At 40.2% G+C, this 14335-nt stretch overlaps 1 protein-coding gene and 1 long non-coding RNA gene across 2 annotated transcripts; both read left to right on the top strand.

The window, feature by feature from the left end:
• The first annotated feature begins 3592 nt into the window (after nt 1-3592).
• LOC122644977 lies at nt 3593-9692 on the top strand. Its single transcript, XR_006330444.1, has 3 exons — nt 3593-3796; nt 7694-7699; nt 9682-9692. It is a non-coding gene; the product is annotated as an uncharacterized LOC122644977 (long non-coding RNA).
• Nucleotides 9693-12235: 2543 nt separating this feature from the next.
• Nucleotides 12236-12889, top strand: LOC122651148 (pentatricopeptide repeat-containing protein At3g29230-like). Its single transcript, XM_043844473.1, has one exon. It carries the CDS (start codon nt 12236-12238, stop codon nt 12887-12889), a length of 654 nt encoding a protein of 217 aa, XP_043700408.1.
• The last annotated feature ends 1446 nt before the right edge of the window (nt 12890-14335 follow it).

Here is a 14335-nt window from a genome sequence, read left to right on the forward strand (position 1 = left end):
TTAAAAAAAAAAAAAAAAGGGGGAGCACCCAATGCATGAGGCTCCTCTGTTGGAGTCAGTAATTTGAAATTTGATATTTTGTCATGCTCTAATGTTTCAAATCAATCAGTTTATTCTTTATTTAATAGCCTCTTCATATATACCTTGAAAAAGAATTTCAGGCTCAAAAGTATTGTTAAAATCCAAACCTTGAAAAGGCCTTTCATACCTTAAAACCATCACTATCAGAATCTGTCCCCTCCCTCTCTCCCTCTTTCTTCCATTCTGTACTTCTCTTTGCAACCATAAAACCTTAAATGAACATTCTTTTGTTATAAGGTACTAGGAGGTTTCTCTTTCTTATCATAGACCCATTAGAGCTTCACTAGATTGAAGACTCTTGAGCCATTTACAAGCATTATTCCTGCTTCGTGTGGAGCAAAGTGTTACATGCAAATATGTTTGGTTTAAACAGTACTACGACAAGTAAGCTCTCTCCCTGTGCTATTGGAACTGATGTAAATGTATGTTCGTGGAAGCAAAAGAGAAAACCCAAGTTCTTCTAGGAATTCATAGGCTTCTTAGACTAGATATTTCTGTGGTTTCTTTGGTTTGTGAGTCCTTTCAGGAGGTTGCATCTATGCTAACATAAAAATGAAATATGAACTACAGGCACAATTTTAAGCATCTATTAAATTTAACTTCTGGTGGTCATTTGCTATTCTATACTCTGTACATGCTATGGACATCTTGTTAAACATTTATCTGCAGTTATGTAGAAATACACAAGCTAAGAATTTTTTAACTGACTCTGTTTGCATAAGTAACTAGAAATTTTCAGATTATTGTAATAGAAAGATCCTGTAGTAAACACAAGGAATCCTGGAAGGTTGTGTTTATAGATGAATTCCCATTTACAGACTAGTAGACTGCCATATGAAAACCTCCATGAACATAGATCCAGACCCTGAGTTCGGAGGCACAAATGATTCAGAAGGTTGCACCCAGAGATTCCAAAATCATATTGACAAAGAAATTGTTCCAGATAAAACAAAAACAATCTAACCCTGTTCTTTATTGACGTACTGAAAATGGTTTGTCTCCCTACAAGTGTGACATGAGTACCATTATAGCTCAAATAGACTTTCTTACACTACCTACCCAACCTATGTGAGACTAAATTTCCCTCCTATTCTTGACCATAAAATGCACTCACTGCATTAGAGGCTCATTTCTTATGGCATAATCTCCTTTGATACGGTTGTTGGCATGGTTGTTTGATTCTTGACTGTTGGTTCCATGTAGCTTTAAGAATTTGACTGGACTGATCAACCAATGAACAGGTTCAACCAAACCAAGCAATTTTGTGTAGTCTTGCTGTAGGATTACTTGATTTTATTGGAAAACCAATTGGAACCAGACATTTCAAGGGAATCCTAATTAGAATAGGGCTCAGAATCTACTTGCAAATGCAGGGTAACTTAACAACAACAAAATTTTAATCATATCCTATTTTAGAAAATAATTAGGAAATACTTTATTAGAGCTCAAACATATATAAAAACAAAAGGCAAACAAATCTGAAATGTTTAGATCACAGGAGCTCAGAACCATCCACAACTGAATAGAAACACATATTAAGGTCCCACCATTAATATCCATTCCTTACGTTTCTCTCTTTCTCTCTCTCTCTCTCTCTCTCAAAAACTCAAAAACCAAAAAAGCACCAAGGTCCCATGGAGAGCGGAGAGTGACCCAACAAATATGTGGAGAAAAGCAAGAAAAGAAAAGCTAAGACCCAAATTTACCTTTGATATATATGTTGGGACTTGGCAGCAGCAGGGGACTACTTCTGATGAGGAGGCAACATCATCGTTTATCCATCGCCCATCGGAGACCAACAGGAAAACCAGAAAAAAGGTTTTTTTTTTTATTTTTAAAAAACCTAAAAATCTAAAATGGTTTCTCTCCCTACAAGTGTGACATGAGTACCACCGTAGGCAAATGCTCAAAGGGGAGGAGGCAGACAGTAGAGAAGGGCGTGGGAGAGGGGTTGCAGAGATGGGGGAGGCGATAGTAGAGAAGGGAGTTGGGGCTAGGTAATCAAAGAGGTGTGAGTACGATTGGGGGTTAGCGTTTCACCATGAGAGAGGATCTCGATCTTCTCTGTCGTGCGGGAATGGGGTAGAGATGGTCTGGTAGAGAGGAGAAGAGAGAGAGATGTTTGATGGCGGAATCGGAAAGAAGAAAGCGGGATGCTAGAACCAAAGGTAACCCGCTAAACATTTAAGGCAATATAGCGACGGTATCATTACAACCGTCGTTACGCTGATATTTTCTACAACGGTATTTTTACTACTATCGTTAAATATATATATTTTCCACGACGGTAATAACTATATCATCATTATAAATATTTAATTCACGACGAAATATTATTATTGTCGTTAAAGATTCTATTTTTTGCGATGGAACTTTTTATACTGTCGCTATACATTTCATTTTCCGCGACGGTAATACTGTACTATTGTAAAATACCATTTACCGCTACGGTAATATTTATACTGCCATTATATATTCCATTTTTTGCAACGGTAATATAAAACTGTCGTTATAAATATCTAATCGACGACGCAATATTAGGACTGTCATTAAAATTCATTTTTTGCAACTGGAATTTTATTACCGTCATTTTAAATACATTTTTCACGACGAAAAACTATAATATGTCGCCCAATTATATTTTCCACGACGGTTACTTAAGAACCGTCGTGGAAAATAATATTTTGCTACATTACTTTATTATCCGTCGTTGAAAATCATTTTTGGCTACGGATCATATTTCTTATCGTCGGCAAAAATAGGATTTCTTGTAGTGGCAGTGGTGACAACGGCGATGCACAGCAGAGGAAGAGATGAAGAAGATGAAGCAGCAGAGCGCAGTGTCCTTCACAATACTTCCTCACGGCAGTGGTGACAACGGCGGTGCACAGCAGAGGAAGAGATGAAGAAATGAAGAAGATGATCCTCTCTATGGTGAAAACGACGCTGTTCTCTTTCAAACCTAGGAGAGGAAGAAGAGGAAGAAGAGAAAGAAGAGTAAAGTTAGAAGACGATGGCTTAGGGATTAGCAGAAGGGTCATTTGGACTTTTACCTATCCATGACTTGCTGACATCATCCATTCACTAGTTTTCTCTAACGGGACGAGTGTTCCATCCGTTTTTGGATCCGTATGTAACATTTTTGTTCTCAGGGGGGCTACATGACATGTCTACAAACCTTAGGGGGTCTACTAGAAGTAATAAGGTCATAAGAATTGTGCCCAAAAAAAATTTTACAAGAATGTTTTACAAATTATGCTACGGTTGATTCCAATCAGGTGGTTATTGTGGTTGGTTTGGTGGCTCGATGACCCATTTCCACATTCTAAGTTCGCCGGCTCCATCACCGGTAAAGAAAAGCCCAGGCCCACCAAGCCCACCTAGAGCTATTTGTATTGCACGAACCTCCTTTCTTGAGAATGAGAATATTCTACCCTTTTCACCGAATCTAAAACACATGAAACAAGGAGTTTCAGTAGTTTGCAGGCCACAAAAAAAAACAAACACAACTATAAATTACCGATGGCAAAAGGGAATGGAGGGACGAAGAAGAAAGCATAAAGCAGATGCATCTTCAAACAAAAGAAGATATGCTGAGGATTGTAACACTCACGATGGGAGGTCATAAATGTGAACAGTATTGTCGTTACACAAACACATCAGGACAAGGGTTTCGCTTGTGCATCATGCACTCCACAGAGGGTGAGCACACCCTGTAATGAAAGAAAAACACAACAATAAACATTCTCATTGAACTGCAAAAATATGAATCAGATATCTGATTACCCATATCCATTATTCAGATAACAAATGGTTATATCAACAGATTGAAATACAGATCCACCCTTATCAAACCATTCACAACCCCATGCTTAGGAACCCAGCTTCAATGGTGTACAAAACTTACACTTTTCTAAAACAAACATAAAGGAAAAGATATGTCATAAGTGACGATCTGATAATGAATATATATAATAATCAGTAAAATTACCATCTTTTCTAAAACAACCATAAAGGAAACAACGGAGCAACGGATAGAAAAGAGATCAAAAAGGAAAAAGGAAGTAGGCAAGGAGGCTTGTCGAAGGAATTGGAGCTGGGTTTGCAGAAGCAACACTAAAGGTACTTCCAGTCAGAGACTGCGATGTGACTGCCATTCCGATTCTGTTCGCGTTCTCTGGCAAAATAAATGATAGTTGAGAAAATTTTATGAGTTTTTCTCTATAAGAAAATTATATAATTTTTTTTTAAATAAGGAAACTGTATTAAGATTATGAAAGCTATTGGGGGTAGAGAATTTAGAAAGAGGCACGGAGGAAGGGAGAGAGAGAGAGAGAGAGAGAGGACGCATGAGAGATAATTAAAGAATCTAAAAAATTTTAACGTTTATTTAATACTAAAATGAGAAAGAGAGAGACTGAGATGGGAAAAGAGGATATTTTCTTTTATTCAATGGAAACGCTTTCTCTCCTTCACACCACCTTCCAACTACTTCACGTTCAACATATAGATTATAGAACAACAAAAATATACAATTTATACAGCAATACAATAACAGTTGTTGCGTTTGGGAAATGGAGGAAACTCTCTTTACAGGTTATTGGAAGAGATATTCACCTTGATTAGAAGAAGAAGCTAACAAACCATTAGCCTTCGCATCCAAACTACTTGCATTCCTGATTGTAAACCCAAGACAATGAAAATCCATATTCTACACAAACAGACACAAACACACATAGAGACACAGACACACGCGCATACATGGAGAATATATAACAGCGGAGGGTAGGTTTACACCTCAGCATAGCACATTACAGATGGGGACCAGACTATAGTGCTAAGATGCACCAGGTGCATATGATGTTGCCCATGGGACGGAGTTATTTTTGCCTATGTTTTCATTTTAGAGAGATAGAGAGAGAGAGAGAGTTGATGATGAGACAAATAAGATGAAATTGGGAGTTTCAGATTAAGTTTTACTTACATGGAATTGTTAAAGAACATGCGTCATCTCTTCCCTTCTGTCTTTTCTTCTCATTGCAAACCCTGCACCGATCCATTAGAGAGAGAGAGAGAGAGAAAGAATATTGCACCGATGGCAAGAGGGAAAACGGCTAAGCTCAGCCTTGGTAAGAACTTAGAACCGATTAAACTAGGGAAAAGGAAAGAAAGGCCGTCTCAGAGGGAGAGGCAGTGCAAGAAAAAGAAAATCATGGAATAAGGGCCAAGCATACCTTGTCGCCCTGAGATGGAGTGTTGGGGCACAAGCAGTAGCTCTCGTACTTGGTGTTCTTTGGTTCATCTCCTTATCATCCAACCCCGTCGGAGCAAATACATCTGACTATTGGGTTGTTGTTGAGCGGTAGTGGATAGGATGGATTTGAATAAGTTTGTGTTTGAGACTGATGATGATCAAGATGGGTAGTCTCTTCTTCTTTTACTGCTACAGAAGATGGATCTCCTCCATTGGGTTGTTGTTGAGGCTTTGACCCTTTTGCTTTTGCTTCAGTCGAAAATCTGGTGGAATATTCCGGCAGAGTGAAGACAAAGACAATGGTACGGATCGCTTCCTAATCCTCATCTTTGGCTTAGATCTGATTTGATTTAAAAAGGGCGATAGATAGGGAGAGATTTGCAGAAGAATTTCGGCGATGAACGGAGAGGTGTAGAAACTGTTTTTGAGAGATGAATCGCTTCAGTATTTTGGCTCCGACTGCCATTAAGATTCTGTTCGCATTCTTTATTTACCAAAATTTAAAAAAAAAAAAGATAGATTGAAAAAATTTTAATGTCGAGATTGGGGCAAGGAAGACGGAGGGATGGAGAATATAACTGATAAAGATACGTTTAAAGATACTTGAGAGAGATAGGGAAAACGGAAGTGGGGAAAGAGTGAAAGATAATTAAGGATGTTACCAAAAATAGAAAAAAATAAAAGTAGAATAATACAGAATATAAAATAATACAAAAGAGTACCAAAAATTTTAAGGAAACAAAAAGAAATGACAAGACAAGAAATTATATTTAAATAAAAAAATAATGATAAAATAATCCAGTGAAAAAGTAGTTACTAAAAAAAATATATATATTAAGATACTAAAGGGTACCAGTAATTTTATAAAAAATAAACAAAAAAGAGAAAAAAGGAATGAAGGAATAGTGGTATTTAAATAAAAATGAAGGGTAGTATAGGTAAATGAAAGATTTGCCACAACGTGCTGCCACAACGTGCTTTTATATAATAGTATGATATGATATGATATGATAGTATGATATATATATATATATATATATATATATATATATATATATATATATATATATATATATATATATATATATATATATATATGAGATATATTTCTTAGAGCGATTATGTGTGCACATCAATTTTTTTTTGTAAATATGTCACCGGGCTTGAATCGACCTACTCACACAATTGATGCACCTTGGCGCTTGGGTATAACGAGCAAGATGTGTTACACCCGCACCCCAAATATACCCCTATACCCTGGGCAGTTTAGACATTTACCTAAAGGGCAATGCATAGGTGGCACTGGCCAACACCTGTAACCCCAGACCTAAAATATTATTTAAAGTATCCCCTCGAAGACCTGGAAGTGTGGGCCACAACCCCGTAACTTTCCTTGAAGTTTGGGCCCTAACAGCAGCACCGAAGTCACGAACGGACTCACTCGAACTGAATCCGTTCGAGGATCCACCCGTGCTGTTATCTGCCCTTTTAGTAATTTTTCTGTGGGACTCACATACCTGTGTCCCGGACACCCTAATTGGACCTTTGGACCAAATGGACCCTCACCCTTACCATGAATTGGTTGTGTGGACCATGAAAGTGGGCCTACAAGGCCTAACTTAAGGGAATTAATGGGTTTTAACACCCTAACCTAAAACCAAACAAGCCTTAGTGGACAATTAAGTCCTATGGACTTGGGCCCAACCCCAAACAGACCCTAATTATCTAAATGGACCTAAGGGTCTATGACTTGGACCAAACATGCCCTAAGACCCAAACTAAAACCCATTTAAGCCTAAGGGCTTAACTACATTCCAGGGACCTAAACCAAATACAAGCTAAGGCCCATCTAACTCCTTAAAGGGTAAGAAAACCCCTCCCAAGCAAACCGTGGAGGAGAAGAGACAAGGAAAGGAGGAGAAGGAGGAAGGAAGAAGAAGAAGTAGAAGTAGGAGAGGAATAGGAGGGGAAGGGAAGAGGATGGAAGCCATGCCAAGGTGCCTGGCTGCCCCACATCTCCTCCCCAAGCTGATCGGACCAAAGGGAGAAGAGATGGAGATGATGGTTGGAAAAAGGATCTCACCAAGGTAAGACCTTAAACTTGACTCTTCTCCATTCTCATTTCCATTTTTATGAATTTCTTGAGCTTGGGCTAACCTAGGGTTCCATTTGGGACTCAAAGTGATGCTTGGCCCTAATTGGGAGCTCTAATGGTGCTGACCTAGCTCTAGAAATGGTTCCTATGAGTTGCTTTGTAACCATTGCTGTTGAGTTTTGGTCCTAAGCCATGAAACCCAACCCTTGGACCAATTTGAGACCAAACCCTTGTAGGATCTTGGATCCATGAGGTGAACCTAGGTTCTAGTGACCCTAGGGAGGCTTAGACACCCCCTCCATGACCCTGAAGTGCTAAGGTGCTCCAAGCTTCAAGCTGGAGCAAAAGCCCTTTGAAATCTCGAAAGAAACTGCCAACGGACGCACGATCGGATCCACCAATCGTGGTACCATTCGTCAGTCCACCCAGTATAACCCATGTGTATTGAACCGACCGGATGAAGAAACGAACTCAAGTCTGTTGCATCCGCCCGAGGCCAGTTCTCTTGGGTATGTCTCAGGGATCGACCGGATGCAGGGGCGGACCCAAGAAACAGATCTGCCCGGTGATCTGCCCCCTTTTAGATGTGTCTCAGGTGTCGAACGGATGCACGGTCGGATCCAAGTAAGATGTTCCGTCCGTGGGTCCGCTCGCTCTATTTTTACCTTTTGGCCTTAACGGAGTCAGGGATGGACTCACCTCTGCTGCAACCGTTTGTGAGTCCGCTCGTGCTGTCTTAGTTGAAATCTTATTTTAACCTTAAGGGCCTAGCATGGGACCCTTCTAGGCATGCTTTAATGATTGTTTTTGTATTCCTAGGCTACCCAACTCGATGGATAGCAGGGAGCCCAGGTGAGATTCATGTCAACCACACACGGCGACACCCGTGTTAGGTGAGTGGGTTCTGGGTGATTTTGTTGGGTTTGAATATATATATTTGACAATCTTAAGCATGCTAATATATAATTATAAGCATTGTGCGCATTGCATTATTATCCAAATGTGAACTGTTATGAATGTGATAGTATGCTCACCATTGTATCGGGCTACGGTGCCGGAACCTCAATTTATTTAATTATGGAAATTGGTATATGCCATCCTGATATGTATGTGTTGTGCCATGCTGGTACCCAGGTACTAGATGGAATGGGACGTTGATACACCCAGAATACCTCTCGGGACGATAGGACTTGCATATAGTATATCTGTGGCTAGGATGCTTGTTCCCTTATGCTACGACCCTTACCAACAGGGGTTTATATGTTGGATAGTCTGAGCACCTGTGGTCTGTGGAGGTGAGAGAGACAGGACAGGGGTAGTGATGGCTATCGGGGTCTGCCATTGGGTGGTCATGATGGCTTCTACCGGTGTAGGTCCCCTCGTGATAATTGAGGTTTCACTGGGGCGATAGAATAAGTGACCCTCAGTGTCTCCCGAGTTATCACAGTAGCATACACTTGACCGATAGAATTTATGTGCTAGGTGGAAAATGAATCTAACATTAGCATGCATCATTCTGATATTGAAACTGTTTGTGTGGTGTATGTGCATTCCCCATTGCTCCCTCACTAGCTAATGCAGCTAACCCCGTTGCGCAACCCCTTTTTTTTTAGTTGTTATGTAGGAGGTACTACTTTGATGAGCACCGATGGATGCGAATCAAGTGGAGCAGAAGGTTGGGATTTGGATGTAGATATACACCCAAGGATGGTGCCCTTAGGGTAATTATTTATTATTTTCTCTATTCATTCCATAATCATGTATAAACTATATGTTTATTTATTAGGAGAGATTGAATGGTTACATTATGGAAATTGTACTATGTGTTATCATTAGAGAACCGATGCTCTATAATTTCACATGATTTTAATTTAATTTCGCTTCTTCTAACTCTATAATTGGAACGGTTTATTCCACTTGATACGTTCCTTTCTGTCGTTATAATATGATGACAGGGTGGACTGTGGCTCGGGAGACTGTATCTGTGATCCTAGTAGGTGTTGGGATGATGTGTGATTGTCCCAATCATACCCTTATGTGGCAAAATATCTTACATCGGGATAGGGGCGTGACAAAATGAGCCAATGAGCATTGCTGCTTAGTGACGCCTTAGTCAGAACTAAGATGAGACCTACTGTGGTCGAACATGTGTATAGCCGAATGTGAGATTTCAGACAGAAGCCATGAGGATGATTGTGCTAGAAAGTCAGGTTAGGCACTTGTCCTAGTGATTAAACCCAGATTCGTATAGCACTGTATGTGCTAGTGTCGACCGTGAGTTGGAGTGACTGAATGGATCCCTGCTTTGTCACTGTGCGAGCCACATGGATCATATCTAGTTGGTCCTACTGATACCCTTATTACCTAAGACCATGTCATGAAGAGGATGCTCAATGTCACTACTTTAGCACACTCCTTAGGATCATGGATTATCCGGTCTAGTGGGACTTGTCTGAGAAAGCGGTTAAGAATAGGCAGATTGACTGACATGTAGGGGCTCAAGGAAAATCATTTGATGATACACCTTTGTTTTGTTACTCATTGCCCATGCGATTTGTATTCGATTTTGATAAAGTCATGAGTACATTACATATTTGGGGTTAGCATTGCTCATCATGAGGGATCGAGAGTGCTGAATCTGGTGTAGTTGGATCGTTTGGCGTATTTCGAGATTGTTTGTGAGTAATGTGCTATATTGGTTAAATGAAAGCTTAATATAACACTCCTACCTTGTTCTATCTCATTAGGTCGCACACCACATTTCCTATATGAAGAGATACACGTGTGAGAGAGGATTAGATGAGCGATTGAGTTGCTACGCCCTATGTGAGTGGGAGATGTAACTGGACCAAGGGTGACCTGATCCAGGCATCCACCGAGGGGTTGGCCACGGGTCATAGAACCCACTAGGGTTTGAGTAAGGGTGGGCACTTAGTGTGGCCCACTAATTCTATTCCTTGTGTGAATGGGAATGGGGCTATATATATGAGTACCTCAACAGCCCTAAACCCTAAGTTGAAATATGATATTCTCATTCTCAATCTTGTTTGTTACTCCATCTCTCTATTAGTGTTGTGTTCTTTGAGGGAATCCATCATCTTCCTTATATTTGTGGTGTGGAGTCTCTTGTGGAGAAACCTAACGGGTACCTAGAGATTGAAAAAGATTGATATGGTTCGTGTGGCTCGTAACCTTACCTGCTCGTGATCCTCTTCCACTACATTCGTCACCATATCAGGTAACACCCTAATGGTGTAGTTTAATTTACAATTCAAACGCCATCAAACTATTTTTTTTTTATTTTGGGTACAGATCATCACACCATCAATAATCATCCATTTAGTAAGTAGTAAGGGTGTAAGTTTGGCCCTGTCGGCCCGAGCTCAAACAAGGCCTGGGCTGGATTTTTCAACCCTGAGGGTGGGTTAGGGTTGAAAATTTCAGACCCTGGGTCAAGGTTGGGCTGGGCTAGGGTTGTGGTCTTGGGCTAAGCCTAACCCGGCCCGGCCCTGTGTTAGGTTATGCTTTACAATTTATTGTTTATACTTTACAATTTATTGTTTACATTTTGCAAGTTTTGTTTAGTATCTAATTATCTATTGATTTACCAAAAAAAAAGGCTAATTATCTATTGAATGAAAATATTTACAATTTTAAGATTGGGTTAAGGTTTTTAACCCAAAGAAAAGTCTAAATAGTCAATTGAGTATGAAACAAACCAATACCCAATCACATGTGTCTCATTTCTTTAATGCATTGGACAATGTAAATGGCAAAAAAATAGGGCAAGTCAGAGCCAACCAGGCCCTAGCAAAAATCAGGGTCAATCAGGGCCAACCCATCCCAATCTGGCCCGATCAGGGTCAATCAGGGTCAGGCTAGGCTGAGCCCGGCAGGATTGGGCCTGGGCTGAGATATCTCAGCTCAACCTAGGGCTGGGTTGAGATATCTCAGCCTGACCTAGGGCTGGGTTGGGCTTGGGTTTTAAAAAACCTGGCCCTGTTTCATCCCTAGTAAGTAGTAACTAGTATCCTTGTGAGATACTCTTGTTGATGGTTCTTCGCAGTTCTTACATTGGGAACAAACAAAGAATCCATGGAAGCTCTACCTACGGATCCATTATATATAAAATCTTTCAAGATATCCTCCGATGTTTCCGTCATTGAAGCTCGAAAAATGGTTCTTTTGAAGAACCTGATCTCATTGCATGCCCATGTAATATTCTCTTCTTATAATTCAGATGTGCATCTGCCTCCACTTAGTGAATCCCATCTAGCCAAGCAATTTTTTTTTGTCATCATCTTGAACAAATTGGAACTATTTATACGTTTCAATAGCTAAAGGTGCCCTTAAACAGATACATCAGAACAAGAATTAAAGGCCATTTATCCAAAAAAAGAATGGGTTATTTCCAAATGCCCCCTTGAAAATGGACAAACTTACAGTTGCCTCTCTGAACTTTCACTAATTTCACAAGCACTGCTGCTTTTCAAACTAAATACCACTATAGTCCCTCCTATTAGACGGATCCGTTATGTTATAAAGGATCCCAGTTTTTGAACATCGATAGACCATTCTGCCCCCTTGATAGGGTAAAATGACCAAAATGACCTTACTTGAAAAAAAAAAAAAAAAAACCTGCAACTCATCTTCCCCAAATCGATTAGGGTTTGGGCATTTGGGGAAGATGAGTTCTTGAATCAGAAATCAAGAATGGAAGAAAAAGGAGTATGTGAACTTCTTATTGCCATAGAAGAAGCTCTGAGGCGACTCCATACCCATATGTCTTAAACTCGTGTGCTCTGATGGGTTTGGATAAAGAAGGTACGAAGATACACTGTCAGATTTTAAAATGGGGATATTGTCGTGTTTCTTCCGTTGCCAGTTCGCTTCTGAATTTCTACCTGAAGATAGAATGTTATTGCGATTCTTCTGAGCCCAGTGACAAGGAAGATGTCAGTTTAAATGATACGAGGAAGGTTTTCGATGAGATAGTTCTTAAGCCTATAGAATTGTGGAATAGAATGATCTCTGCTTACATGAAGCTTGACAATGTCGAGTGTGCAGGAAGATTGTTCGATAAAATGCCTGAAAGAGATGTAGTTTCTTGGAATTCAATGGTTACTGGTTATGCCAAAGCTGGGGATGTAGAAAAGGCGAGAGATTTGTTCGATCGGATGCCGGAGAAAAATGTCATATCATGGACTTGTATGGTTGAAGCATATGCTAGCTCTGGAGACCGTGATAAGGCAAAAAGATTATTTCAACAAATGCCTGTCAGAAATGTGATTTCATGGAATTCCATGATCTCAAATTACAATCGGCATGGGAAGTTCAAGGAAGCATGGAATCTCTTTGTCCAGATGCATTTGGGAGGTGTAGATATGGATTGGTTTACCTTTGTCTCTGCCTTCTCTGCTTGCTCTCAGTTTGGGCATTCTTCCATTCTTGATTTTTGATTCAAGAACTCATCTTCCCCAAATGCCCAAACCCTAATCGATTTGGGGAAGATGAGTTGCAGATTTTTTTATTTTTCCAAGTAAGGTCATTTTGGTCATTTTACCCTATCAAGGGGCAGAATGGTCCATCGATGTTCAAAAACTGGGATCCATTATAACATAATGGATCCCTCTAACGAGAGGGACTATAGTGGTACTTAGTTTGGAAAGCAGGGGTGCACGTGAAATTAGTGAAAGTTTAGGGGGGCAACTATAAGTTTGGCTATTTTTAGGGGGGCATTTGGAAATAACCCTTAAAAAAAGATTATAATTCTTATAAACAGTGGAAAACCGATTAAACCAAAATTGTTTATAAATGATTTCGATTTCTACATGTGAAATTGCTTATTAAATGATTCAGATTTAGTTTTACCTAAAAAAACTTGCACCAAACTGAACTGTTTAACAACCTTAGTTGGAGTGGTGTCTTGGAAATGTTGAATTGTATTTAAGAGACCATTCATAATAGTTGATACCTTCTTAAAGCTGGCAAATTTTTGGGCCCGGTTTGAAGTGTTAAGAGTATTGAATCCATTACTGGCAGATGCTACTGCTTGTAATGACTCTTTTGATCAATAGATTTTCTTTCAACCAAAAAAAGAAAAAACCCATTACTGGCCGGTGGCCGCCTGACTTAAACAAGAAGTGAGAGTGAGTGAGACGCTTGAGGGTTGGGTTTTCTGAAGGCAGCTTCGTGGCATGTGCTTCTAATCAGGGAGCTTCGTCTGTCGTGCTTTGCTGTTGATTTCACTTTCTTAGCCCCACTGGGGCAGATGCTTTTTGTGGGTCATGGACATCACCACTCTCCGGACTTAACTCCTCTCAAGTTCCCTATCAGGTCAGGTTCGTAGGTTCCTCTCATAGGGGGTCAGAAATAACGACCTCACCCCCTGCCTGAACATACTGACCGGGTGGGGTGAGGTCGTCATTTCTAACCTCCCTATGAGAGGAACCTACGAACCTGACCGGGTAGGGAACCTGAGAGGAGAAAAATTCCCACTCTCTCCACTTTACCTACTCTCTCGTAAACACGTTTCAAGAAGAGAGAGAGAGAGAGAGAGAGAGAGAGAGATGCGGACGCACCACGCGTTCAAATATGTCTACCGTGGGCCGTGAAGTTGATGTTTAATCCCTAACCGACTACTGCCAATTAAGTTTGGGTCTCGAGTCTAACTGAATATAGAATTATAGATAGGGAAACTAGGGATGGGTTCTCTCGGCTGATAACACCAACACTTGGCATTTGGAAAGAGCTGAAACGGAAGACCATGTTGACCCTTCTACACTGACCATGCATGGGTCAGATCTCAATTAATGCAGGTTGACCCAAAACTGATAGGTTCTGGTGCTTAATTGGGTTTTGTTAAACCATGTCAGGGCTGCAACTGCTATAGGACCCACCAATTG

The sequence above is a fragment of the Telopea speciosissima genome, chromosome 1, assembly GCF_018873765.1.
Source record: "Telopea speciosissima isolate NSW1024214 ecotype Mountain lineage chromosome 1, Tspe_v1, whole genome shotgun sequence".
NCBI classification, from domain to species: domain Eukaryota; kingdom Viridiplantae; phylum Streptophyta; class Magnoliopsida; order Proteales; family Proteaceae; genus Telopea; species Telopea speciosissima.